General features: G+C 50.8%; 1 protein-coding gene across 6 annotated transcripts in view; it reads left to right on the forward strand.

Annotated features, from left to right (window-relative positions):
* The window catches only part of FRMPD3 (FERM and PDZ domain containing 3), a 58,492-nt gene extending 41,544 nt beyond the window's left edge, over positions 1 to 16,948 (forward strand). For all 6 annotated transcript variants that reach the window (XM_085060132.1, XM_085060128.1, XM_085060129.1 and 3 more), the window contains 3 exons: positions 4,840 to 4,984; positions 9,268 to 10,089; positions 10,892 to 16,948. In XM_085060132.1, the coding sequence (XP_084916258.1) occupies positions 4,840 to 4,984; positions 9,268 to 10,089; positions 10,892 to 13,752 (3,828 nt within the window). In that variant the 3' untranslated portion in view covers positions 13,753 to 16,948. The remainder of the gene's footprint in view (positions 1 to 4,839; positions 4,985 to 9,267; positions 10,090 to 10,891) is intronic.
* The last annotated feature ends 10,703 nt before the right edge of the window (positions 16,949 to 27,651 follow it).

Here is a 27,651-nt window from a genome sequence, read left to right on the forward strand (position 1 = left end):
AATGTGATACAAAGCAAAGGAATGGGATGAAAGCAAGGGAATGTGATGCAAAGCAAAGGAATGGGATGTAAAGCAAGGGAATGGGATGTAAAGCAAGGGAATGGGATGTAAAGCAAGGGAATGGGATGCAAAGCAAAGCACATCCCAGCTATGGCACCACCCAAAGCACTGCCTGCAGGCACCCAGGACAGGAGCCAGCCAGAAACATGAGAGGCAGACTACATGTGGAGAGAATGTGTTTCCAAGCCTGAAAAGCCAAATTTGATTAGTTCATTTTTAAAAAAATTAAAAAAAGATAAAAAGAAACCCCAAAACAAACCAAAAAAGCAGCCCTGCAGGTCTGCTGCTAACCAAGGCAGGGCCCTTATTGATCAACAAGTGGGAAATAGTGGTCCTAGACACAAGCAGCCTGCTATTGATAGAACTGAGTTAATAATGCTTAAGGGGAGAGAGGGAAAGGTCAGTGTAGAAGTGAAAAATTGACTGCTGCCTCGTTAGGCCCGGATGCCTGTATTATTAAATAAAAACTTGGCAGTGCACCTCAAGTAAACCAAGGAACATAAATTATATAAATTCATCTTCCATCTTTCTGCTGCAATGCATTAAAGGAAGCAGGGTAAGACCCAAAGTACATGATAAAGGGGGGAGATTAAAAGAAAATGCATATAAGCTTAGAGGTTATAGTATGAATAGATTGGGTCATAAATTAATTTAAATATGAGGACTGTTAAAATCATCTAGCATAACCCTGGCATGAAAATTTCTTCCAAACCTTCATCTGAATAAGAATATACCTTCTAGAAGGACACTGAGGTCTGATTTAAAGGTGGGGCATCATAGAAAAACCACTTTATCATTAATAAGGTAATGCAAAAGTAATTTCTCATATCTGGTATAAATGTATTTTGTTTTACTTCTCAGGGAAACTGGTTGCCAAGCAGGAAACTTTTAGTGAAAAAGTGTCCTTTCCTCATGAGGCCTAGAAAATCTAGAAAACCATTATGAGTGAAAGATCAAACCATCAATAATTTCAGGCTGGTATCACACATTTAGATGTAGAAAGAGCATCCTTGTTAAAATTTGCTTCTTTACATGTTGGCACATTACAGGTCAGAGATGAACCTTTACCTGAGCATCCCACTGGGAATCTGATGTTTGGCATTTTTAGAGCAGTAGGGTTATCTCAGTAAGTTTGCTTCTGTGTAAAACCTGGAGTTTTCATCCTAAAGGCACTGCTGCCCTGACGAAACACAGACAGGTATTTCTGCTTTGCCCTCCCAGGGACACAGAGCCCTGAGGTGTGAGCCCCTGGTGCTGTAGCAGCAAGAACATGACCGTGAGGATGAGGAAGAAGATGGCCTGGTGGGCATGAGACAGGCCAGAGGTGCATGGTGGGAGGACAGCCCAGGGTTATCCAGATTAATCACTTGTTCCCCATCAGTGATCAGCTGATTAGCAGCTGGGAAAGAGGGTTCTGCACCTTGTGGCCACAGTGCTGCCAGGGTAGGGAGCAGGGCTTAGAGGAACAGCATTGCTTTTGCTCCTGCTGCATCCCTCCCTGCCTTCTGGCTGCTCACAAAAGTCTCTGCTTTACTGCACCACTGGGTTTAGAAAACTTAGGAAGATTCATGCTCCTCCAGGCTGCTGCCTTTTTGTCAGGTTGGGTGGAGATTGAGCAGGGAGTTAAAAAAACTTCAGGGAGGCACAGGGATGTCACAATGAACCCCAGCCCCTTGGGGCACCGGGCCAGTCCTGACCACAGCCACGAGCCCTCACTGCTTCTTGCAGGATGTTTCCAGGGGAAAGGAGGAGAATCCCATTTGCCAGAAGCCATGGGTGTCCCAAGGAAGCCCAAAGCACAGACTGCAGTCATGAGTTGTTCTTATTTAGAGCAGCTTCCTGCAAAGCTGCCCTGATTTTGCCATCTAAAATCCTCAGCACCAAGAATTGGAAATGTTTCATGCACCTGTTTACAAAGTCAATATTTGCTCAGCCCGCCCGTGCCTGGCTGTCTCCACACAAACTTGTTTGCCTTGCCCACATGGAGCAGGGTGGCCAAGGTTGCCAGTGCCTAAAAATAGCACCTCCATTAGCTGCCATCCTCAATGCCTCCTCTTTGTGGAATGATTTCCCAACGGAACAGGGCTGCTGCAATCATGTTGTCTCTTTATCTCTTGACTCCATAAATCACTTTCAGATCTGCTGCCCACTTCCAGGCGGATCTGGCAGCAGGGTGGACATCTCAAAGGCAGCTGAGCTGTTGCAATCTCAACAAAACTACCAAGGAGAGTGGGAGAGACTCAGTCTTGTAATCCCATGTGGGAAAGGCTCAGATGCTGTGCCAGACCTCTGTTAGTGAGCAGCAGAGAAACCATCAAGGCCAAAGGAGATGCACAGCCTGACTGCAGCAGTTTTGCTCACAGTCAGTGTCTTTGTAAACAGCTCATAAACCATCAGCAGGACACAGACCCATGGCAGTGTGGGCTCCCAGGCCATGGGGAGATCACCAGAGTGCTGCTGACAGCACAGGTGGATGGCTCCAAGCTGCACCTGAAGTGATTTAATCCCTAACAACCATCTTTCAATGCCTGACCATTGAGGAACTCTCAGACAGCTTCCTTGTCAGTATATGAGAGTAATCTTTAACAAGCTCTAATGTTAATCAGGTTTAAGATTCCTCTTTTTCAGAGCAGAGTGCCACAGTAAACCCCACTATGCCATGCACCTAGTGCTGGAAGCCATTCTGGAGGCTGGACTTGCTTGGAGACCTGGTAGGAAGCTTGCAGCACGTTGGTGTTTCATTTGTAGGCAAGAAACATCACCGAGGGTTGTTGTGTCTCACACTTCAGGAGAAATGATCCAGGGGCTGCTTCTTGCCAGCCTACAGTCCCATCTCTGCCTGGGTGGGAGCATCCTGAGGCAGAGGTAGCTGAGCCAAGATGGAAATGGGTCTTAGAGATAATGGTCCCTCGGTGGGGCGCTGGGGCTGCCCTGGAGGCTGCACAGTGAGCACTGACAGGGAGGCAGTGAAGATCCACAGCCCTGTGCCACTCTGCCTTGGTGGGATTCACACATGGTGGAAACTATCCCCTAGTTTTCCTTTTGGAAGGGAATTCTCAGCCCTTCTTGGCCTCTTGGTTTAATCTCCCAGCAGTGGGTGTTTATCAGCCATTGCCTCCCTCCCACTGGGGTTTGCTCCTTTCCTTGCTGCTGACACTCCAAACCCTCATGAAACAGAGCAGGGAAAATGCACAAATATGTCCTCATTCAACAGATGCCTTGAAAAACCCAGGAGGGCTTAGCCCGGTGTAGAAGAGACATTTGTTTTAAGGATGCCTTCATGCACAAGAACACATGGTTTCCTTTCATCACTCATGTCAAGACTGGAACTGGGCTAAGAGGTGTCACCCCCCTCACCACTGCATGCCTGCCTCCTTCAAGCTATGTTGAGAATCTCTTCACTCCTCTCTCTCTCTGGCTTGATTCTTCCCCTTTGATCTGTGTCACCTCAGGTTTATTTTCCAGGATGCAGAAAGAGCCTTGTCAAGTGGGCAGGGGCAGAGCCTCTCAGCAGAGGACTATCCTTGTCAGGCTATTTCTCTTCCACATCAAGTTATTTCTTTTCCTTTATCTTCCTGCACAGCAGCCAAAGAGGGAACTTCTTTTCCCTGGCCCTGGGAGAAATCTCTCCCTGCCAGGGGCTGGCATGGCTTGGGGATCACATGCAGCTCTGCCCAGGGCTGATGGCTTCACACCCAGTTTGTTGTACTGTATGGTCCAGAATGACCCTTTGGCCTAAGGTGTTCTGGTGCCAGAATTGCCTTGGTGGCTTACAACAGCAAATATTGTGCAGAGCACAGAACTGGCCAGTGGGCACCAGGAACCTCTTGTGGTTATAAAACAAGAAAACCGAAATAGCTTTAATGATTTTCACACTGTGTAGGCTTAAGTGTTTTTTAGAACAGCCTTGGTGTTCCCTGAATGTGGTAAATGAGTTGTTGTGAGTCCTGGAGGGCTCTCAGTGTGCAAGAGGCTGAGCATGGCAGGACAGGCAGCCCGAGACAGCAGCAGCTAAACATCCCCCAGTTGGCTCAGATACACCCTGCACCTGGGTACAAAGATCCTTTAGGTAGGGGTGCTCTGTGCAAGGGGTAGGTCAGGGCAAAAGCTGCCTTTGCCACAACTATTGAAGGCACTGTCAATTTTTTTTCCATCTCATGGGACTGTCCTGAGCAGTGCTGGGGGCTCAGACTGAGCACAGACCACTCAACCAAGCTGTGCTGATAAAGGCTGCGCTGCCCAGCCTGTTCCCAGCACTGCACAGGACTTCACCAGGTGGGCAAGAGTGAATCCCACCCTGACAGCTTCCCTGGAATAGCTAATCTTCTCCGTGGGACAATCTGGGAGCTGGGAGTTGCACTGTCTGCTGCAAGATTGTGCCGTGAGGTTATGTGTGTCACACAGATCGTGTCTGATTTTTATCTCTCTTTAAAGCAAGGATCTTTTTTAGCATGCAAATAAATGCTCTCCTAAAAGAGAAGGCACCATCTGCTCCTAAGCACAAATTTAATTTTCCAAAGGGTTAGGTTTAAATAAGATCCACAGGCTCAGGGTGGTAGCTGGGGGAACCTGCAATGGGGTTGGTCCCTTTGGCACCTTGCTGGAAGCAGATGTTTTAACTTACGGGAGAGAGACACAGTGCCTGCAATGAAAGAGGGATTCTGGCAGCTGGAGACTCCACAAACTGCACCAGTGCAGGGCCCAGTGCAGCCTCAGTGGAGTTCTGTCCCCATCAGCTGAGCCAGTGACCTTCAGCGCTTTGCCTCTCTTGCCTTCCAGCCGCTGGTGCTGCTGATGGAGTGGCCTGAAGCCACCAACTTTGCCTGCCTCATCGCGGGCTACTGCCGTCTCCTGGTGGACTCCAAGAAGATGATCCTGTCCAGGGCCCCCAGCCAGCCGCCCCCACCTCAGATTATCAAGGCAGGTACGTTTCAGCCTCTGCTTTCTGTGCCAGCCCTTTCCCCAGCCTCCCTCCCCTCCCTCCCTCTGCTCAGGGCTCTGCAGCGTTAGGAAGGTGAAAGGTTTCTCTGGCATCTCCCCTCTGCTCCCATTCACCCTGAGGAGCAGCAGACTCCCTCTTTAACCACAAAGCAAGGAGCAGGGAGACAAGTCTTCATTTTGGATCAGCCAAAATGATGTGTGGTATCAGCTCAGGCCCTAAACACTCACCGTAAGTGTTGTGGCAGCTCCTGGAGCAGCTCCAGGAGGTGCTGTTTGAGAAGACCTGTAAAGCTGCCAGCCAAATGCTGGGCCCTCCCAGAACAGCCTGTGCACTGCTGCAGGGATGCAGCACACATTTCCTGGCTGGCATCTGGCTCCAGAGACCAACGTGAGTGTGTGAACTCAGGGGATTGCACTCCTGCTGCCTCTGGATCCTGCTGCCCCCACCGTGAGGGTCTGAGCCTCGTGGGCAGCCCTGTGAGCATGGCTGCTCTGCTGATTTCCTAAATCAGGAAGGCAACTTTGCTGTCCCAGCTTTTCAGGGAGCAGAGGGCTGGTCTGGACACAGCAGGAGCTTCTGTCCCGACAGGCACCAATGCTGTTCCTGGAGGATGGATTTCAGGTGTGAGTCACCCTACAAAAAGAGCAATGATTCTCAAGAGTGATTTCAAACAATAGCCAGCCATGAACTACATGCTGCTGTTCCACGAATGTGTTCACATCAAGTATATTTTGTACTGGGAAATATAAAATACAGGTTCAGTGGCTGGAGATGGGCGAAATACTAACCCAGCTGCCTCTGGAAGGTCAGTCCCAGACCTCCCAAGTGACAGTGCAGCTCCAGAGAGCTGTGACAAGTCCTCCATTTCAGTGTCAGAATTTTCTTCTCAAGATGGGACTGGCCTGGGGAGGTGGGAGGAGTGCAGAGAGCTAGCAGGGTCCTTGGGAAAGGAAGGCAGCTGAATGTGGATTTGGCAATTTGGCACATGTGGGAGAACACACTCACAAAAGGGATCAGGAAAGCATCTGCAGCAACCTCGGTGAATCCAGAAAAGGCCTGGTAGGTGATTTTGGTGTAAGTATAAGCAGTTTCCTCTCCTTTTTTCCCCTGTGCCTCTGATTGACAGCTCTCACTGTGCTCTGCTCTGGATGCCCTATGGATATGGAAACATATTTAGTCACATTTTGCTGTGAGCAGAGAGTGTTTGCAACTTAACCAGTTTAACTGCCATCAGAGTGGTCCTTCCCTGGCTTATGTCACCCTGACATGGGCTATAAGGACACATGGCTGTGGGGACTCAGAGGAAGTGGGGAGCATCCCATATCCATGGGCACCCACAGTTCCTGGCCTCTCAGGAGATGTCTCAGCAAGTGGTGTTTTTCCACACTCTAGCTACTGTGGCAATACCCAGAATTTTTCCTGAGACTTTGCTTCAGGGGCATGGTCCAAACCTCTGCCAAAAAGGGTTGTAGGTCTTGCTGTGTCCTTGACAGTCTCAAGAAACCTATGTAACTCTGCAGGGGCAGGAGTGAGTGTGAGAGGGAGTCAGAGTGTGGGTAGGACACCGATGGAGCAATGGATCTTAACCAGCCCCTCTCTGCATGGCTTGGTCAGTCCTCGTGGGTGCAATGAAAACCTCTGTGTGCAGTGGAGTGGAGCAGTTTCCCTGCAGACCCAGTGTGCTCAGCCCAGTGGCTCAGGCACCCTTCAGAAGGAGTCAATTCAGAGTATTGAAGAAACAGTTCTGCTCACAGTTCTGGTCTCCACAGGGCTGCAGGCTGAGCTGTGAGGAGCCAGGCAGATCACAGGGAGAAGCGACTGCTAATCATTAGCACATCCTTGCAGGAGAAAGCCCCACTGGGATGAATTAAGTTAGCCCAGACTTCCCAGGCTGCAGGCAGACTGTGCCAGAATCTTAAATGTAAAACCAAGCCTTGGCCCATGCTTATACCTAGAAGAGGAGCACATCCATCTTCCCTGAGGCCCATCAGAGCCTCCTGCTGAACAGCAGACATTTTTAGAAATGCACACGCTGTCCGAATGTTGTCAGTTAGATCCATCTCTCTGCATTTCCCTGTGGAGCCATATAGCAGAGCCTTGCCCTCCCTTGTGCCATGCTGGAGCTACAGAGGTGATTCACCTCCCTGTCCCTTCTTCTCCCCACTCTCACCATCAGCCAAGCAGCTCTGTGCCCTTAGTTGCTCTCTCAGCTCCTTGTAAGGAACTTTTCTCCCACAGCATCCAGAAGCTGGATTATGGATTTTAGGGATTTGGCCCCATTCAGCAGCAGGTCTTGGCTCAGCATGGGCAGCCAGCAAGCCTCTGCCTCAGCCCTTGCCACCCTGCTACAACCCACACATCCCCAGCTCTGGCAGCCTTGTGCTCCCTCATACAGCTGTCATTTCTGAGCACTGCCATGGCCAGGAATGAAAGAGATTTTGTTTTTATTGGGATGTTAGCAATGCAGGTGATGAACAGTATAATACAAACGTGTGTTTGGGGAGACAAATTGTCCAATTTGTTGAGCTAATGAATTTAATTAGGATTTATTTGATTTAATTTATCCTTGGTAAGGCAGAACCTGCATCCCTCAGCAGCTGCTCTCAGCACAGCTGCACAATCCAACCTGCAATGCACACAGATGCCCCTCCTGAGGGATGGACCACTGGCCAGAAATTCAAACAGGATTTTAGCCCCTTTCCTTGCACAAGGGAGCAAGGGGAGGCTGTCACCAGGAGATGCTTAACAGCAAGAGCAACGGGCTCTTTCAGAGCCAGCCTGATCCAGTCAGCCAGATAGAAATAATGCATGGATCATGGGCAGTGAGGGACAAGGGGCTGGGGCCTGTCTGTCACTTGAACATAGCCAAACTACATTGGATGCCTCCCCAAAAAGCAATATTGCTCCACTTTTAGTAGTCTCCTGAGGAACACTGCTTGGTGTGGCCAACATTACCCAAAAATGGCAACAATTCCTTCTTGCCATATAATGTGTGAGCTGGCAGACTGAGGCTGAAGGTCCTCGTTGGAGCAGGCAGGCTGCTCCTGCTGCCCTCTGGATACTGCTGGGGGATCTCTGATGCAGCACCCACACCCCTGTGTCTATGTCAGCTGTGCTGGCAAGCTCTGCCCCCAGCAGAGGGATCAAGCTCTGGGGCCTGTAATGGGACCAGGACTGTTTAATGTCTTCATCAAGGACACAGTGGATCAAGAGCACCCTCAGCAAGTTTTCAGATGATACCAAGCTGAGCTGTGCAGTTGAAATGCCTGAGGGACAGAGTGACATCCAGAGGGACCTGGACAAGCTCAAGCAGTGGTTCATGGAAATCCCAAGGCCAAGGCCAAGTACAAGGTGCTGCACCTGGGTTGGGGCAACCCCCAGTATCAATCCAGGATGGGAGGTGAACAGATGGAGAGCAGCCCTGCAGAGAAGGATTTGGGGATGCTGGTGGATGAGAGGCTGGACATGACCCAGCCATGTGCACTCACAGCCCAGAAAGCCAAGTGTGTCCTGGGCTGCAGCAAAAGCCCTGTGGGCAGCAGGGGAGGGGGCATTCTGCCCCTCTGCTCCACTCTGGTGAGACCCCACCTGCAGTGCTGCCTCCAGCTCTGGGGTCCCAGCACAGGGAGGACATGGAGCTGCTGGAACAAGTCCAGAGGAGGCCATGAAAATGATCAGAGGGCTGGAGCACCTCTCCTAGGATGCAGGCTGAGAGAGTTGGAGGTTTTAGTCTTGAGAAGAGAAGGCTCTGGGGTAGACTTTTTAACAGGGCTTGTACATATAGGACAAGAGGCAATAGTTTTAAATTGCAAGAGAGTAGATTCAGATTAGATACCAGGAAGAAGCTTACCATGATGAGGGTGGTGAGGTATAGGCACAGGTTCCCATCCCTGGAAACATTCAAAGTTTCCTTGAACATTGGACAGGGCTCTGAGCAAACTGATCTAGTTGAAGATGTCCCTGCTCATTGTAGGGGGATTGGAGCAGATGGTCTTTAAATGTCCCTTCCCACCCATTCTGTGGTGCAGGATATTTCTTCTACCCTTGCTCCTGGCAGACAGGCCCAGCAGGTTTTCCAAAGGACCAGCCAGGTGGCCTGACTGTGCTGTAGGGAACACTGGTGTCCCACTGCAGTCCAGCATGCTGAGGGCTGGAGGGCAGAGAGAGCACATGGGTGCTTCTCCAGGGTGAGCAGGAGCTTCCCCATTGCGTTTTCCCTTCATCCGGGTGCTGCTGCTAATGTGCCTGTTGTGGTTTTGGTTTAGATTACATCAACGCACACAACCTCCACCGGCCTGCCATGGCAGGGCACATGGGAAAGAAAGAGAATGGGCTGGTGGGTGGCTCTGCCACTGTCCCCGGAGCAGCCGGGGCTTCCGCCACCAGGGCTTCGGACTCGGAGCTCATCCGCTTTTGCTACCTACACATGCGAGAGCAGAGGAAGGAGAGAGAGAGCGGGACGGATATCAATGAAAACCTGATTTTTTTTGAGGAAACTCGTCCCAGGACCAAATCTGACCCCACTTCCAAAAGCTCTGGCCAAGGCTACAACGGGGCAGCTAAGGAGTACGACCCGGATGGCCTTGAGCAAGACAGGCACGCGAGCAGGGCCAGGGCACACACGATAGACACCCACCTGCGCAGCGACGCCTCCCACTTCTACTGCGAGTCCTGCCAAGCCAAGATCAAGAGCCGGCTGGCCTCGGGCATGGCGGGCAAGCCTGGCAGCACCCGGGACAACATGGTGGACTTGATGTCGCTTCCCCCTCCCGGGAATGATGAGGAAGAAGATGAGACAACGTCCCTGCTCCCCGCCATCGCCGCCCCCCCTCCTGGCTTCCGAGACAACAGCTCTGACGAGGATGACCCCAAGCGCCGGGCAGCTGCCCAGAGCCAGGAGCAGGGCCGGCACCTGTGTGGCATCCTCTACGACGAGATCCCGGTCACACTGATTGACAATGTGCAGCCACGGACAGTCCGAGACCATGCCCAAGAGCTGGATGATGCCCTGGTGTCCACCCTGCAGGCGCTGGAAGCCCTGGCTGCTTCAGAGGATTGTCCACATCCCCCACCACAGCAGACTGCAGGTATTTCAGTGGCTGTGACTCCCTTTTATCCCTATAGCCTTTCTTTCCTATTGTACATCCTTCCCTTTAGCCTCCTCCCATCCTATAAGTGACTGCGAAGCAGCTTCTAGTAAAAACTAAGTTGTGGCAGGAGCAGCCAAGGTGCTGCTCAGAAGATTTCTAAGAAGCTGAGGTGGGACTCCTCTCCCTGACAGTGGCTGAAGGAGTCTCTTGGTTACCCCATATCTGCCACAGTCCACATGCCACGATGCTGGGGTGAGTCACTAACAAACCAGTACTGTGGGCATGAGTTCCTCCCTGCTGTGACCCCACTCAGCTGGAACCTTTGGCCATCGGTCTTCACAGGTTCCCACCAGGTTTTGCAGTGTGTGAGCCCTTCACAGGGCAAACCTGCTGCCAGGTGGGTGACAACTCTGGGACCAGCCTGCTGGCAGCACAGTCCTTTGTCCCTCTTCCCACCTTGGTTGCCGTACTCATTATGGCAGAGTACCTGTTGCCCAATTTTCTTTCTTGTGCCAGACAAGTCCCTGTAGCTCTGCTACCACTAACACTGGAAAGCTTCCCAAGACCTTTTCCTGGGCCAGGAGCTCTTGCTGAATTGAGCTAGCAAGCCAGCTCAGTGTTGACAAGTGATCTCCCTTACAAGCCTTAACTCTTAGTTGTGGGAAGTCATGAAACTTTCTCCGATGGGATGATGTGTCCTGCATTTCTGGGACCCTCCTGCCACAAGGAGTTCCCCTCTCCTCCACACAGCACTGTGGTGTGAGGGTTGTTCTGGGGTTTTCTTTGTGTCCCTCCTCAGGTCTTATTGTCCTGGCTGCCATCACTCCTGAGTCATCCTTGGACTCTGGCCACGAAACGAACTCCTCAGAGCTGACCGATGTCTCGGAGATGGTCTCTGCTATGAAGCAGCACCAGAACGCAGCCTACTTCCTCACTCAACACATCAACAAAGAAAACCTCCTGGCCAGGAAGGACTTGCCTTTCCGAATCCAGAGCTGTGCTGCCCAGGCTGTTCTCACCTCACCCTACCCCCTGAGCCGCCAGGACCCGAGCCCTTCACTGAAGCCAGCCTTCTCTCCCCAAAGTCCCAGCCTTACCAAGTGCAAGAGCAAAGAGGAGCAGCAGCACGGGGAGCAGAGCTGCACCTCAGCTGCCCAGCTGGGGCTGACCCCCCAGCTTAGTGAGCAGAGCAAGGGGGCTCCAGTGCCAAGCTCCGAGTGCAAAGGTGCAGGTCACACAAAAGCTGCCTTTGAGGGATCTCTGCAGGCCACAACAGCCCTGAGCAGGGAGCAGACACAGGATCCACAAGAAAAGATGCCCAAAGAGGTGCAGCCAAGCTCCAAGCTCCTCCTGGATCAGAAAAGCGGTATAACTCCAGCCATCATTTCAGCTGCTCTGCAGCAGGTGGCAAATGCAAAAGCCTCAGCTCCCCAAGCAGTATCAGCCTTAAAAGAAGACCAGAACATGAATGGTACCAGCAGCTGTGCACCAGCCAGCAGCAAGCCTTCGGCACTTAAAGGAAGTCCACAAACTGCAGAGACATTATGCAACTGTCAGCAGCAGCAGCAACTCTCTCTGCAGCAGCACTGTGAAGTTTCTCCAAGTCCTAAAGAAGCTCCTGGCAGTCAGGCTGAAGCTTTCCACCTCGCCTCAGCAGGCGAGGAAATGATGCCCAGTAAGACTTTTGCCTCTAAAAGCTACCAGCAAAAAGTGAGTAGAGATGCTCCAGGAAAAGCTGCAAGCGGAGAGACAGGTCAGAAGGGAGGTGGGGAAGCCACAAGCCTCATCTTGCAGAAACATGCAGCTCCTTCAAACCAAGGGCAGAAAATACAACCGGAAAGCTCAGCCAAAATCTTAAAAGCTGAGAGCAGCAATGTGCACTCTCCATCACCTGGTAGCACTTTCAGGAGCACCAGTGAGGAAGCCAAAGGGCCAATCCAGCTGATGCCCAGGTCTGAGAGCCTGCAGATTAGCACTGTGCCTTCCAAAACAGTAGAAAAAGTCCTGGAGGTGACCCAACAAGATGCTGATGTCCCAGCTAAACCCAAAGCCCCAAAAGCACCCTTCAGGCTGAGGAACCTGTTCTCTGCAACATTTCCCACCCGGCTGAAGAAGGAGACAGACGAGCGGCAGGCCCAGCTGCAGAAGGTGAAGCAATACGAGCTGGAATTCCTTGAAGAGCTGCTCAAGCCAAAGAGCAAAGGTGACCTCCCACCACAGGAGTATCTGCACCCACCTGCCCCTGGGCGCTGCAGCTGCCAGCTGAGGAGCAGTCCTGTGCAAAAAGTCCCAGGGATGTCCAGGGAGCAAAGGCGGAGCTGCGATTGCAAGCGGATTTGCAGGGGAATGAGGCCACCCCCAAACCAGCTGGTGATACCAGAAGAGAGGCGAGGCAGGGATAAAGCTGCAGAGGACCAGAAGCAGGTAGAGGCCATTAGGCTGACAAGCATGAGCAGCCCTTCCAAAGACAAACGGATACGATCCACAAGTTTAGAGTCCAGAGACTACCGGTCAGATCCAGAGAATGGCATGTCCTGTTTGGCAACGTGCACCTCCCGAGGGGAGTGCATGAGTGCACCCCACTACAGGAAACTCTTGCGTCGCTACAGTGTCAGTGAAATAGATAAGACTGATAGGACATCCTTGGCCTCTGACATCTACCAGAACATCTATACAACCAAGCAGAAAGGCCCCCAGAAAGAACCTGAGCCCAGCATCCTCTGTCCTGTTCTGAAAAGCAAAATCCAGGAAGCCTCTGGAGTGGCTGACCCCTCCTATGTCCAGATAGCACAGGACAAAAAAAACCAGAAGGGTTCAGCAGTGTTCTCTGTCCAGGAGGAGATGTATCCAAGTCCTGCTGAGCTGCGGGATGAAGACATGGAGGATGAGAAGTGCTGCTCCATCCGGTACTGCTTCTACTACAGAAAATGCGATGTTGCAGATGATGGGAGCGAGAAGGATGAGCTGTCCTATTCCATCCCCATGCAGATACTCCCGGGAATGAAGCTGGACAATCAGATGGTCCCAGTCATGAGCAGAACTCTTCAGGTCCTAGATGCAACAGCCTGCAGCAGTCCCAGTGAGAGCCAGACCCAGGAAATAGATTTAAGGACCTCCAGTTTTGAAGGGAGCTTGGCAAAGATCAACACCCTTCGAGGCCACACCTACAGCTTTCCCAACGGGTTTCTGCAAGTGCAGCTGGACACCAACGAGCTCCTGACCATCCTGAGGCAGTGTGTGCTGAGCCCTGAGGTCCGGGACTGCAAACCCTACATCTCCCAGCTGGCTGAGTACAAGCAGGAGCTGGCCCTCAAGTTCAAGGAGTTCCGGGCGTCGTGCCGCCGCGTGGCTGCCGTCGACAAGAGTCCCACCCACATGCTCTCCGCCATCACGAGCAGCTTCCAGGTGCTAAGCAGCCTCATCGAGACCTTTGTGAGGCTGGTGTACGTCGTGCGCTCGGAGTCCCAGCGCCAAGAGCTGCTGACTAAGGTGGAGGAGGTGGTGAGAAACTACACCTTCCTGCTGAAGGCTGCCGAGGAGTCCACAGCCAGAATGCTGAGCCACCAGCAGACTGTGGAGCAGCTCGCCCGCCAGTCAGCCACGGTCGCCACCGTCATGAGCACTCTCACACGCTCCCTAAAGACGTTGATCAATAAGTAAAGCCAGCTGTGAAGACCAACAAGCCAGTGTGTGCCAGCCCATGCTGTCAAATCTCACAGGTCTGGTGAGGATGCGACGTCTGCAGGTCCACATTTACCGGGGTTTGTGGTAGCCAAGACACTCTTTGATCTCTGCAGGACGGATGGCTGTGTTGGCGGTGGGTTTGAAGGGTGAATTCAAGCCCTGTCACAGGCTGTGCAGTCAGCTTGTTGAGAGGCTCAAGCAGCTTCTCTGCTTGTTCTCCCACGCTGGCTTGTTGGCAACAGTACTTGGGAGGCACAGGCACCCCATCTCCACACCAGTTTGGTTCCATGGGGCTCTGGGCCTCACTTGGGCAAAGACCTTTGTCACAGTTTGTGGTGGGCCAGTGAGTTATCAGGAGCTCAGCTGCGATCTCCTGGCTTCACTTGGGCAGTCTGGAGCCAAACCAGTGTCTTGCCACGGAAACAGCTCTTCTGCCTCCAGGATCTTCCTGGCCCACAAATACAACATAATTAGCAGCAGAAGCGATCTCTGGGGTGCAAGTCCCTGCTGCTGTGCTAGGGCTTGGGAAGTATTCCTATCATAGGCAAGTTGCCATAATCCTGGGACAGAGCTAGGCCACCCCACTGGGCTCTACTCTCACAGCTTAGGCACCAGTGCTCTAGTCCTGAGCACAGGCACTGCCTGTGCCAAAGGCAAGGGCTTAATGCCTGTGAGTGGGGAGGATCCAGGCACTAGAGGCTGTCAGTGTGACCTTGGTGCCGAGGTCATGGAGCAGATCATGCTGAGTGCCATCACATGGCCCACCCAGGGCAAGGGGATCAGGCCCAGCCAGCACAGGGGAAAGGCTGGTGCTGCTTGACCAGCCTGGTCTCCTTCTATGACAGGGTGACTCAGTAGGTGATGGAAAGGATGTTGTCTACCTAGTAAAGCCTTTGATACTGTGATGTGTCCTACAGCATTCTCCTGGAGAAACTGGATGGAGGGACAGGCCTAGAGAGTAGTGGGGAATGGAGTTAAATCCAGCTGGGGCCATGACCAGTGGTGCTCCCCAGAGCTCAGTGCTGGGGCCAGTCCTGTTTAGTACCTTTTGAGGGCACCCTCAGTCAGTTTGCAGCATGACACCAGTTTGGGTGGGAGTGTTGATCTGCTGGAGGGCAGGAGAGCTCTGCAGAGGGATCTGGACAGGCTGGATCCATGGGCTGAGGCCAATTGTGTGAGGATCAACCAGGCCAAGTGCTGAGTTCTCCCCCTGGGTCACAGCAGCCCCTGCAGCTCCAGGCTGGGGTAGAGGGGCTAGAAAGTGTGCAGTGGGAAAGGCCCTGGGGGTGCTGGTCAACAGCAGCTGAACATGAGCCAGAGTGTGCCCAGGTGGGCAAGAGGCCAATGGCACCTGGTCTGTCCCAGACATGATGTGGCAGCAGGACCAGGGCAGTGGCTCAAGTGACCTCGAGCACTGTGTCCAGTTCTGGGCTCCTCAATTCTGGAAGGACAGTGAGGGGCTGGAGAGTGTCCAGGGGAGGGAACGGAGCTGGGAAGGGGCTGGAGCACCAGAAGTGGCTGAGGGAGCTGGGAAAGGAGCTCAGCCTGGAGAAAAGGAGGCTCAGGGGGGACCTTACTGCTCTCTATAACTCTCTGACAGGAGGATGCAGCCAGGTGGGGATCAGTCTCTTCTCCCAGGTAACCAGTGACAGGATGAGAGGAAATGGCCTCAAATTGTGCCAGGGGAGGTTTAGATTGGAGGTAAGAAAAATCTCTTCACTGAAAGGGTGGTCACTGAAAGGTTTAGAACAGGCTGCCCAGGGAAGTGGTGGAGTCATCACCCCCAAAGGTGTTGAAAAGACATTTAGTTTTGGCACTTGGGGACATACTTTAGTGGCGGGCTTGGCAGTGCTGGTGGAATGGTTGGACTCAATGATCTTAGAGGTCTTTTTCAACCAAAACAATTCTGTGTTCCTCTTCTGGATGGCTGCATCCATGCCAGAGACCCTGCAAGGAACCCAGGCTCATTGATCTTTGACCACTGCAAGGCAGAAGCTGTGCTAGCAGCTGAGGGGAGACCACTATCACACCATTCTCCAGAGGTCAGGTTCATGCCCCTAAGGCTCAGCCCAAACCCTCTCCTGTTTCCTTTCATCATGACCATCAGAGAAGAGCCCAGATGAGCTTTGACTGTGAGCCAGGCAGGGGCTGTTGGGGTTCTTTTTCTGTCTTCACCAAGCTGATTGCCATAAAGAAGCATTATTTAGTTCTGTGAGATGGTTATTTATTTGGAGTTAAGGTTTTTGAATTCTTTTGGATTTTTAGTTTTTTCTTCACTTCTAGGTGAATGGTAAAATGATTCCTAGTTGTGTTCCTTCCCAGCCCGGGGTTCCCCTCCTCCTCCCAGTCTAGTAATAGACACAATCAATGAGACAGCCTTAACTGGTGTTTCCCTGCAGTCACCTACCCTCCAAAACACAGCAAGGAGAGAAATGCAAGGTCACACATTGCATTGCCCTCACCCGACCCCCCACTGCCCTTCACATCCTTTGGGGATCCCACTGCCTGTCCCCATCACATCCCTCCAGCTGGGCAGGGAGGTCACAGCATTGGCTCACAGGAGTGAGGGCAGTTGTCCAGCCCAGCCAGCTTGCCCCAGCCCTTGGTGAGGATCAGGGATCTCTGTGCGAGCAGTCACTTCCCATCTCTATTATTTTTTACAAATATGCACATTGGAAATGTCTCGTTCTTCCATAGGAGCTATGGAAATGCACAAATGTGCTTTTAACATGCGCATCCTTGGAGTGCAATAACCTCCCCTGGCCCATGGCTGTCCTGGACTGGGGCCGTGGCTGTCAGCAAGGCACACAGGATCCTGCTGTGGGGACAGCCTCCTGATTTCAAGAACCATGTAGCAAATATCCAGTGGAAGAGCCAATTGGGACTTCAGTCCATGGTGGGCAAGGCCTGTTACAGTGCTGAAGGCTAACAGGGAGACGTGTTTCTCTTTTCCCTGGGAATTACCTAATATGAAACTCTGAGTTTCTTCAAAGCTCCCCGTTATGCCTATATCATTCCTCCATAAATCTCTCAGTCTAATACAGAGGAAAATTTTTTTATTGTCTGTACATAGTATATATATAAATAAAAATATATAAATTATATCTATACACAAATTTATGTCTTGTTTTGCAAACAAGAAAGATTAAATATATTAATCTTAATATCCAAACTGGCATTTGTGTCTTTTTTTAAGAACTTGGTGGAAATGTGGCTATTTTAGCTGTACAAGACTGTAAGCAAAACCTGCTATATTTGTTGGTTTAGAAATGCAGGTATCTCACACAGGTTTGAATTGAACTACTTGACTTGCCAAGGTCACTTTTGTTTTTTTAATGGCTGTTTAGGCTTAATTCTCCCCCAGAATGGGAAGGCAGCAGCAGTCACCCCTCCAGCACTGGTACTGTGCACTGTGGCCATGCTGTGACACCCTCCTGCCCTAAAGCTGGGGAGAAAGTGGTGCTTTTATCAAACCCCTGCCTGATCCCTTTATGGTGAGCCAAGGGGAGCAGCCACTGACCAACTCCAGTCTGTGTTTTCTCCCAAGCCTTGCCCTGGCTCTTCTGCGTGGGAGAAGGAGATAGTGTGGACCTGCCATCAGTGGCCTGATGGTTCTGCTGCCCTTTGGGACTGCTCTGGTGTCTGCAGGGAAAAGCCCAGCAAAGCAGAATGCCAGATCTGGGGAGAAATCTGAGTCAGGCAAACAATTTCCTAGCTACAGATGATATCCAATGTATGTGTTTTTGCCTAGCACCACGAACTGCTCTCTGTTTATCAGGGAAGAAGGCATTGATGTGTATTCCCTCTGTGCCCCAAAGACTCCAGGAATCATAAAAGCCAAGTCCAATAAGGATCCAACACAAAAAAAACCCCTTAGGAACTGGGTCATTCTCTGTATGGGGGTTGAATGTGTTGTCTAAAGCAAAGGCGGCAGCGCTTGAGACTCGCACACGTTCTCTGAGCCTCCAGGCTCGTTATTTTAATCTGCATCACACCATTTCCCATGCTGAACTAACGATGACACTGAATGGGACAAAACCTACCTATTTATAAAGCTGGATATGAATCAAAACCATGGAAAAGCCAAGAGGTTTTCTGTCCTAGGTTGCAATATAGATGTAGTTAAGTATTCTATTACCACCAGCTGTGGGCCGTTAGCTGCCATCACCTGCTAATGACCCACTCCGGATGACAGACAATGGGCCATCCGTGAGCTGTTACCAGCTGCTAACGACCCACCCCGCATGACAGGCAATGGGCCATCAGGGACCCACCGTGTGACTCATGGACTTATCTCATCCCATTGTGAGATGCTCTGCCGAGGAGGGAGAAGCCAGGTGTTCCCACCGGGATATAACCTGGCCTTGGAACTGCCTGAGCTAGCCCTGTCTACTGGGTTCCCAGAGGACCAGAGCTACCACTGGATCTTCAGCTGGAGACTAGACAGTCACAGGATCACCACTTCAACTGGACTACTTCAGTTGGACTGCTACTACCACCCTAACTGGGTGTTAGGTTGTATCTGACTTTGTCAGTGCTTTTCCTTGTATTATTTCACTTATTTTTAATTTCAATCTTGACTTGTGATCTCCTACTGGTTTGTTTTCAAACCAACACATATTTTGGCGCCCAACGTGGGGCTCGACCTGGGGAAACTCAGAAAATCATATCACCATGATGCTCAGCCTGTCTATGTGGGTAATGTATCTTACCCTTTATATTTTCCCTCAAATGGGAAACTATCTACCCGTTGCATTGCTCCTGTTGCGACCAGGGAATGGCATGAGAATTGCTGTATTGCTTTATTATGCCTATTGCATGGTAACCTGTGAGGCGATGAATACCTTTCGTTATATATACTCGACTTTGTCTGCCTGGCCTAACCTGAGCTGCTTCTTCTGGGACCTCCTCAGCAATCGCACCCACCCTCTGGAGCTAGGAGGAGAGAGTGGTTTCTTCCAGCATTTCAGGCCAGGCACAGCCATCTTTGACAACATTGAGTTCTCTCTGGATGCTAAGGATGGCATAATCTTCCTGTTAGTTCTGTTTTCTTTCTTCTCTGCGACCAGCACAGTGTACCTCATGCTGAAGAACAGAACAATACTTTGCCTTCTTGAGGAGGAGAAACGAAACAAATCAGCAGGCAAGAGGAAAAGAACCAAAGGAGCAGTCAATGTCTCACCACAGACCATTGCCGAATCAGAACAGCCAAAGCCAGTAGCGGTTGCCCCCGTCCAGAAAAAGAAATCCAAGAGCAAATCAGTCCGCATAGCGACTGATGAGGATGCGGCAGGACCATCTCACCAAGCAGAAGAGACAGAGCCAGAGATCATCACTCGCTCTCTATCCCTGGGGGAGCTGCGTGACCTACGGAGGGAATTCACCCGGCAGGCGAATGAGTCCATCTTGACCTGGCTGCTCCGTATCTGGGACGCCGCAGCTAATGACACTATTCTGGTTGGAAGTGAGGCCAGACAACTGGGATCCCTGTCTCAGGATGTGGTCATTGACCAGGGGATTGGGAAAACCCAGGAAACTCTCAGCCTCTGGCGGCGATTGCTGGCGAGTGTACGGGACAGATACCTGTGCAAAGAAGACCTCCAGATGCACCAAAGGAAATGGAACACAATAGAACAAGGTATCCGATGCCTGAGGGAATTGGCCGTGCTAGAGATCATTTTCTCAGACAACGAGAGATTCCCCAAGAGCCCAGATAATGTCCGGTGCACTTCACAAATGTGGCTAAGATTTGCGCGGCTCGGACCAGAGATATACTCTCGTTACCTGGCAACACTGCAGTGGAGGGAAGGTGAAGACCAGGTGGGCGTGTTAGCAAACAAACTGAGAATTTATGAGGACACTGTCACCGCCCCACTACGCACCCAGGTCTCATCGGTAGAAACAAACCTGGCCGAGCAAGTCCGGAGATTGATTGAAGAGAGCCATCAGAAACTAAGGAAAGAGCTCACAGAAAGATTTTTCCATGCCACACCAAAACCAACCCGAGTCTCTGCCATCAGGAGCAGACGTACTCCAGTCAGGGAAAGAAAACAAACTCCACGACGTGACCTCTGGTTTTTCCTTCAAGAGCATGGGGAAGACATGAGGAAGTGGGATAGGAAACCCACCTCCACCTTAGCAGCCCGGGTACATGAATTGAAAACAGAAACATCCACCTCAAGAAGCTCATCTAGGTACAACACTGCCCCAGTCTCTTGTGGACAGAACCCCCGACAGAATGGAAATGATAATATGACTGATCCTCTTGAAGGAACCTCAGGAACACATTTACAGAAGAACATCGTGCACCAAAAACAGGATTAGAGGAGCCCTGCCTCTAGCCAGGTAGAGGAAAGGGATAATCTGATCTATTGGACTGTGTGGATCCGATAGCCTGGCACGTCTGACCCACAAAGATACACGGCTTTGGTTGACACCGGCGCTCAGTGCACCCTGATGCCATCTAGGTATGTGGGGACCGAATCCATTTCTATTTCTGGGGTGACAGGAGGATCCCAGCAGCTGACTGTACTGGAAGCTGAAGTGAGTTTAACTGGGAATGAGTGGCAGAAACACCCCATCGTGACTGGTCCAGACGCCCCATGCATCCTCGGCATAGATTATCTCAGGAGTGGATATTTCAAAGACCCAAAGGGACATCGCTGGGCTTTTGGGATAGCAGCCGTAGAGACAGAAGACATAAGACAGCTCAATAGCCTGCCTGGTCTCTCAGATAACCCGTCTGCTGTAGGACTACTGAGAATTGAAGAACAGCGGGTACCAATTGCTACAGCAACAGTGCATCGCCGGCAATACCGCACTGACAGAGACTCTGTGGCCCCCATCCATAAGATGATTCGGGATCTGGAGAGCCAAGGGGTGGTTAGCAAGGCTCACTCACCCTTTAACAGCCCTATATGGCCGGTGCGTAAGTCCAGTGAAGAATGGAGACTGACGGTGGATTACCGTGGCCTGAATGAAGTCACACCACCACTGAGTGCTGCTGTACCGGACATGTTGGAACTTCAGTATGAGCTGTAATCCAAGGCAGCAAAGTGGTATGCGACCATTGACATTGCCAATGCCTTTTTCTCCATTCCTCTGGCAGCAGAGTGCAGGCCTCAGTTTGCTTTCACCTGGAGAGGTGTGCAGTACACGTGGAACCGACTGCCCCAGGGGTGGAAGCTCAGTCCCACCATCTGCCATGGACTGATCCAGGCTGCACTGGAAAAGGGTGAGGCTCCAGAACATCTGCAGTATATTGATGACATCATTGTGTGGGGGGACACAGCAACGGAAATATTTGGGAAAGGAGAGAAAATCATCAGAATTCTCCTGGAAGCCGGTTTCGCCATCAAGAAGAGTAAAGTCAAGGGACCTGCCCGAGAGATCCAGTTCCTGGGAGTAAAGTGGCAAGACGGACGGCGTCAGATTCCTTCTGAGGTCATCAATAAGATCATCGCGATGTCTCCACCAACCAACAAGAAGGAGACACAAGCCTTCCTAGGCGCCATAGGCTTTTGGTGAATGCACATCCCTGAGTACAGCCAGATCGTGAGTCCTCTCTACCTCATAACCCGCAAGAAGAACGATTTCCACTGGGGCCCTGAACAGCAGCAAGCCTTCACCCAGATCAAACAGGAAATCGCTCATGCGGTAGCACTTGGCCCAGTCAGGACAGGACCAGAGGTAAAGAATGTGCTTTACTCTGCAGCCGGGAGCCATGGTCTGTCCTGGAGCCTTTGGCAGAAAGTGCCTGGTGAGACCCAAGGCCGACCACTGGGATTCTGGAGTCGAAGTTACAGAGGGTCTGAAGTCAACTACACTCCCACCGAGAAAGAAATCTTGGCAGCTTACGAAGGAGTCCAAGCCGCCTCAGAGGTGATCGGCACAGAAACACAACTTCTCCTTGCACCCCGACTGCCAGTGCTGGGGTGGATGTTCAAGTGAAGGGTTCCCTCTACCCACCATGCCACTGATGCCACGTGGAGCAAATGGATTGCCCTCATCACACAGCGCGCCCGTATTGGAAACCCGAATCGCCCTGGGATTCTGGAAATCATAACAAACTGGCCTGAAGGTGAGACTTTTAAATTATCTTCAGAAGAAGCAGAGGAGAAAGTAGCACGTGCCGAGGAAGCACCCCCATATAATGAACTGCCAGAGAGTGAAAGACGCTATGCCCTCTTCACCGATGGTTCCTGCCGAATTGTAGGTGCAGATCGGAGATGGAAAGCTGCAGTATGGAGCCCCACACGACAAGCTGTACAGGCTACTGAGGGACAAGGTGGATCGAGTCAGGTCGCAGAGCTTAAAGCCATCCAACTGGCTTTGGATATTGCCGAACGAGAGAAATGGCCAAGGCTTTATCTCTACACCGACTCCTGGATGGTAGCCAATGCACTGTGGGGATGGTTAGATCGCTGGAGAAAGGCTAACTGGCAGCGCAGAGGAAACCCATCTGGGCCGCTGAGATTTGGCAGGACATCGCCGCCCGGGCAGAAAAGCTGACCGTGAAAGTTCGACATGTGGATGCACATATACCTAAGAGTCGGGCTAATGAAGAGCATCGTAACAACGAGCAGGTGGACCGAGCTGCCAAGGTGGAAGTGTCACAGGTGGATCTGGACTGGCAGCACAAAGGAGAATTATTTCTAGCTCGTTGGGCCCATGATGCCTCTGGTCATCAAGGGAGAGATGCGACATACAGGTGGGCTCGTGACCGAGGGGTGGACTTGACCATGGACAACATCTCACAGGTCATCCACAGCTGTGAGACTTGCGCTGCAATCAAACAGGCCAAGCGGGTGAAGCCTCTGTGGTAGGGTGGACGATGGTCAAAGTACAGGTATGGGGAAGTATGGCAAGTTGACTACATCACACTTCCCCAAACCCGCCAAGGAAAGCGCTACGTGTTGACCATGGTGGAAGCAACCACAGGATGGTTAGAGACCTACCCTGTGCCTCATGCTACGGCCCGGAACACCATCTTGGGTCTGGAAAAGCAAGTCCTGTGGAGACATGGTACCCCTGAGAGAATCGAGTCTGACAATGGAACCCATTTCAAGAATGGCCTCATAAGCACCTGGGCTAGAGAGCACGGAATTGAATGGATATACCACATCCCCTATCATGCACCAGCTGCTGGGAAAGTTGAACGATGCAACGGACTACTTAAGACAACTTTGAAGGCACTTGGCGGGGGAACCTTCAAAAATTGGGAACTGAACTTAGCAAAGGCCACCTGGATGGTTAACACAAGAGGTTCTATCAATCGAGCCGGTCCTGCCGAGTCCGAACCTTTGCACACAGTGGATGGAGATAAAGTCCCTGTGGTGCACATAAGAGGTTTTTTAGGAAAGACAGTTTGGATCAGTCCCACCTCAGGCAAAGGCAAGCCCATCCGTGGGGTTGTTTTTGCCCAAGGACCTGGTTATACTTGGTGGGTGATGAAGGCAGATGGGGAAACCCGTTGTGTCCCACAAGGAGACCTTATCTTAAGTGAGAACTGTGTAGATGGTAATAGAATAAGGGGTGGATAATGTCCTAGGTTGCAATATAGATGTAGTTAAGTATTCTATTACCACCAGCTGTGGGCCGTTAGCTGCCATCACCTGCTAATGACCCACTCCGGATGACAGACAATGGGCCATCCGTGAGCTGTTACCAGCTGCTAACGACCCACCCCGCATGACAGGCAATGGGCCATCAGGGACCCACCGTGTGACTCATGGACTTATCTCATCCCATTGTGGGATGCTCTGCCGAGGAGGGAGGAGCCAGGTGTTCCCACCTGGATATAACCTGGCCTTGGAACTGCCTGAGCCAGCCCTGTCTACTGGGTTCCCAGAGGACCAGAGCTACTACTGGATCTTCAGCTGGAGACTAGACCTTCACAGGATCACCGCTTCAACTGGACTACTTCAGTTGGACTGCTACTACCACCCTAACAGGGTGTTAGGTTGTATCTGACTTTGTCAGTGCTTTTCCTTGTATTATTTCACTTATTTTTAATTTCAATCTTGACTTGTGATCTCCTACTGGTTTGCTTTCAAACCAACACATTTTCTAACAACCCCCAGAGCCTGAAAATGTTATTGACAGCAGGCAGTTTAATCAGCGGTTTCAAACTCGGTGCCTAGTACCATCTAGAGGGCAATAAGCACACCATCAGAATGTTGTTATTTGTACAGGGATATTATCCAGGAGCAGCCAAATGTCCCTGTGTGAGCAGAGGAGCTGGACTGGTACACAGCCCGAAGGATGATGTTGCTGTACTCGTCTTTTAAGTGCAGCTCCTGCACTTGTTGGGCACTTGTAAACACTCTTAAAGGAAATGATCCAGGTAAAACCTTCTTGTTAATCGTTCTGAATCATGGATATTGCAAAAAACTGTGTCTCAGTAACACAGCACAGAGAATTAAAAGTGGATTTTTCCCCCCAAATCTAGTTACCATTTCACTGCCCATCAAGTGTATCTCCCTGCAGACTGCCTGGTTCTCATTTAGAATCAGCAGTTCTTCACTTCGAAGCCACTGTGCCCCAGGAAGTCAAAGCAAGTTAAAATACTGCATTGTTTTCAGGTGTGTGTGCACAAATACACACACACCAATTTTTCTGCATCCCCTCTCACCAGAGCAATCTGCCTGAGAGTGGCAGGTTGTGTTTGCTGCCCTTCAGCACCTTGTTGGAGCAATGCCAGCAGTACCTGCCCCTCTCACACTGCCTTCACCCCGAGTGTTTTGCTGTAGCCTCACAGTTAGTGCAGATTTGCTGTAGCCTCACAGATTTCCTTCAGGACCTCCCCAGCTCCCAGGAGCATGGCTCAGCCACAGCATGCACTCCTGGCCATCTTGATGTCCCTGCACCCCCACAGTCTGCCCCCTCCCTTAATCTCCTCTAATCTAGGTCTGCTCTCAAGGAGTCCTCACCAAGGCTCTATCACTGACAACGGATAGAAAAGGAACAAAAACTGGGCCACTGCTGGTCCCTCTAATGCTCAGGAGACCAACAGAAGACCTGGTGTGCTTGTTTTGGTTGGGGTAGAGTTAATTTCCTTCCCAGCTGGTGTGGGGTTGGGTTTGGCTTTGTGCAGGAACAGGGCTGATAACACAGAGATGTTTAAGTTATCCCTGAGCAGAGCTCACACAGCCAAGGGCCTTTCCTGCTCCTCACCCTCACCAGTGAGGGGTTTGGGGGGCACAGGGAGTTGGGGGGACACAGCCAGGACAGCTGATCCCAGCTGACTCCGGGGATATCTCAGACCATATGGCATCACCCTCAGCACATACAGCTGGGGGAGGGGGAAGGGGGGACATTCTGAGTTTGTCTTCCCAAGTCACCATCACACCTGATGGAGCCCTGCCTTCCTGGAGCACCTGCCTGCCATGGGGAGCAGTGGATGAATTCCTTGGTTTGCTTTGCTTGCTTGTGCAGCTTTTGCTTTATCTGTTCAGCTGCATGATGCTGCTCTGCCAGCTGAGGTTAAACCTCACTACCTGGCTGTCAGGGGTTAAAGTGTCAAAGGCAAAGGCTAGAAAATCAGCAGGCCTCAAGCAGCAGACCCAAGACAGGCTTTGTGTCTCCGTGGACTTTGCTGGTCATTGTCAGCTGGAGACAACAACTGGGCACCATGGCCAAAAGCACTTTGAACTCTAATCCCCATGGTGGAACAGTCGCATTCTCCCGTCAGGATTTCCATCCTCTCCAAGGTCTTGGCAGCACTACACAGGACTTGCAGGAGCCCCAGATACAACAGCAGAGCGAGCTGAATAGCTGGGACCCACTGCTGCTTTCATCATGCCCAAGGGAGCTGACAGACAAATGGAAATGAGTAATGTCTAAATTTTATCCTCATTTAAAGCACGGTGTCTGGATTCCTGTGTGAAATACCCTAAAAAATTCCTCACATGGGCAGTCACAGTGGGGCTGGGCAGGACACCTATGGCTTTATTTGGACATGGGAGAAGTCTGCCAGGGAACACAGGTATCTCAGCCTATTTACAGCACCCAAACATAGCTAGGATACACAAAAACAGTCTGTACACTTGATAGGAAACTTTTCCAAAGATTTTTGTGTCAGGCTGTGCAATTCCATGCCAGGGCATGAGCAGATGCCTCATCCCACTGCAGGTGCTGCACAACCTCCCAGCTGAGATGGTGGTCCTTGCTGTCACTTGTCCCCCACATGAACACAGTGAACAGGGATGGGGGGTGTTCTGCAGCTGCAATATTAAAGTTATTAAAAAGCAAACACACTATGCCCAAAGTGGCAGAAATTCTAGTGCTGCACCTCTAAGGTTTGTTGCCCATGCCAAGAGCTGGTGAGAAGATGAAAGGGCTGGGAACATGCACCAGGTCAGGACATTTTACAATGCTTTACTAAATCCCACTTTCGAAAAGCACCTTGGAAGTACTCCTAAATCTAATGAATATTCACCTCTTCCTAAGGCAAGGTGGCTCATTCCTCGTACTTTAACCTGGGCTCCTTAGAAAGGCATAGTAAAAGCACTGAGTGGAATGAATGATCAGAAGCACAAAGGGAACCACTCAGGATCCTTTAAAAAAGATCTCTGAGATTTCTAACTCTGCATTTTTTCTAGTGGAGACTTGACAATACCATTTATTTCCAGAGTTTTAGCCTTTTTCTGACTAAAACACACTAAATGGTGTGCTTTTCCTTGGTGGGCATGGTCCAGCTATGTCCTGTGTGACTCTGGTAAGGTTTACAGTGTTGAGGGTGAGCAGCATTCCTAAACACCTTCCCCCTCTCCACTTCTACTCTCCTGTCAGTCTCACATCCCTTTTTGGCATCAGCTTTCAGCCTCCCTCCCCTTTTTCGCCTCTACTTTTAAGCCTTCCAACCTTGTTGGCATTAATTTTTTTCTCAGTCTCTACTTTCCTATCCATCCTCCCACCCTTTCTCTTTTTTTGACCTCCACCTTTTTTCCGGCTCCTGCTTTCAGCCACCAAGGCAAAAGGGCACAGCCCGGTGTTATTGCCATCAAGTGCCATTCATTAACAGAACCAGCTGTGAGGCAGTGAAGTCACAAGGCAACAGAAAGAAATAACAACCCTCAGCCACAGGATTTTTGCATGAAAATGTGCTCTTGATTAGTGGCTGGTGGTAATTGAGTGGCAATTGTATGCAGGAAAGTGCCAAGAGGGGGATAAGGGCTACTTGTCTTGATTGACATCGCCATGAAATTTGAGGCTGTTAAATGTGCTGCCTAAAACTTCCTGGAAAATGCATTCTCAGCTTGTGACACGCAAAGGTATTTCTGATTAATTGCATCTCCTTGGAATCAGGTAAGTAAAAAAGATTTTTTTTGCTATTTGCGTGTTTTCAGGTTCTGCTGAGTTGGACGGTAATTTAATTCACAATTTACCAAATTTGAGGGAACACAGCACCTCAGGCTACGAGCTTGCCCTTTCTGCTTGTCCAAGCCAGCTTGTGCTTGTCGGTACTGTAAACCACAGGAAAATTAAATAAAATTCTTTCGATTGGAAGTAAATAATTCAATTTATTGTATTTCGCTTTCAGAATGAAGCAAGCCAGCTGGAATGAGGTACTTTAATTTGAATAAGTGTGTCTGCATAAAAGTTGAGACACTCCAATGCACTTCCACGATCTGAGGTCATTTTCATGATCTGTGATCATTTCCCTGAGCATCCTTTGACAGAAAACCTGACTCACAAGCCAGTGCGAATTTGGTTTTCAATGGCTGCAACCACACAATCTCTCCTTTCATCCCAAGAACGAGACAAACGTCTCCCTCTTCAAAGCTGCTTCTCCTTGTCCCTAAACGGCAAAGCAAACTGCTCGTAGACAAGCAGTGGCTGTGGAACCTCCTGAGTGAGTTTTTTTGGCTTTGT

This window comes from Lichenostomus cassidix, chromosome 4A (genome assembly GCF_008360975.1).
Source record: "Lichenostomus cassidix isolate B80296 chromosome 4A, HeHo_3.0, whole genome shotgun sequence".
NCBI classification, from domain to species: domain Eukaryota; kingdom Metazoa; phylum Chordata; class Aves; order Passeriformes; family Meliphagidae; genus Lichenostomus; species Lichenostomus cassidix.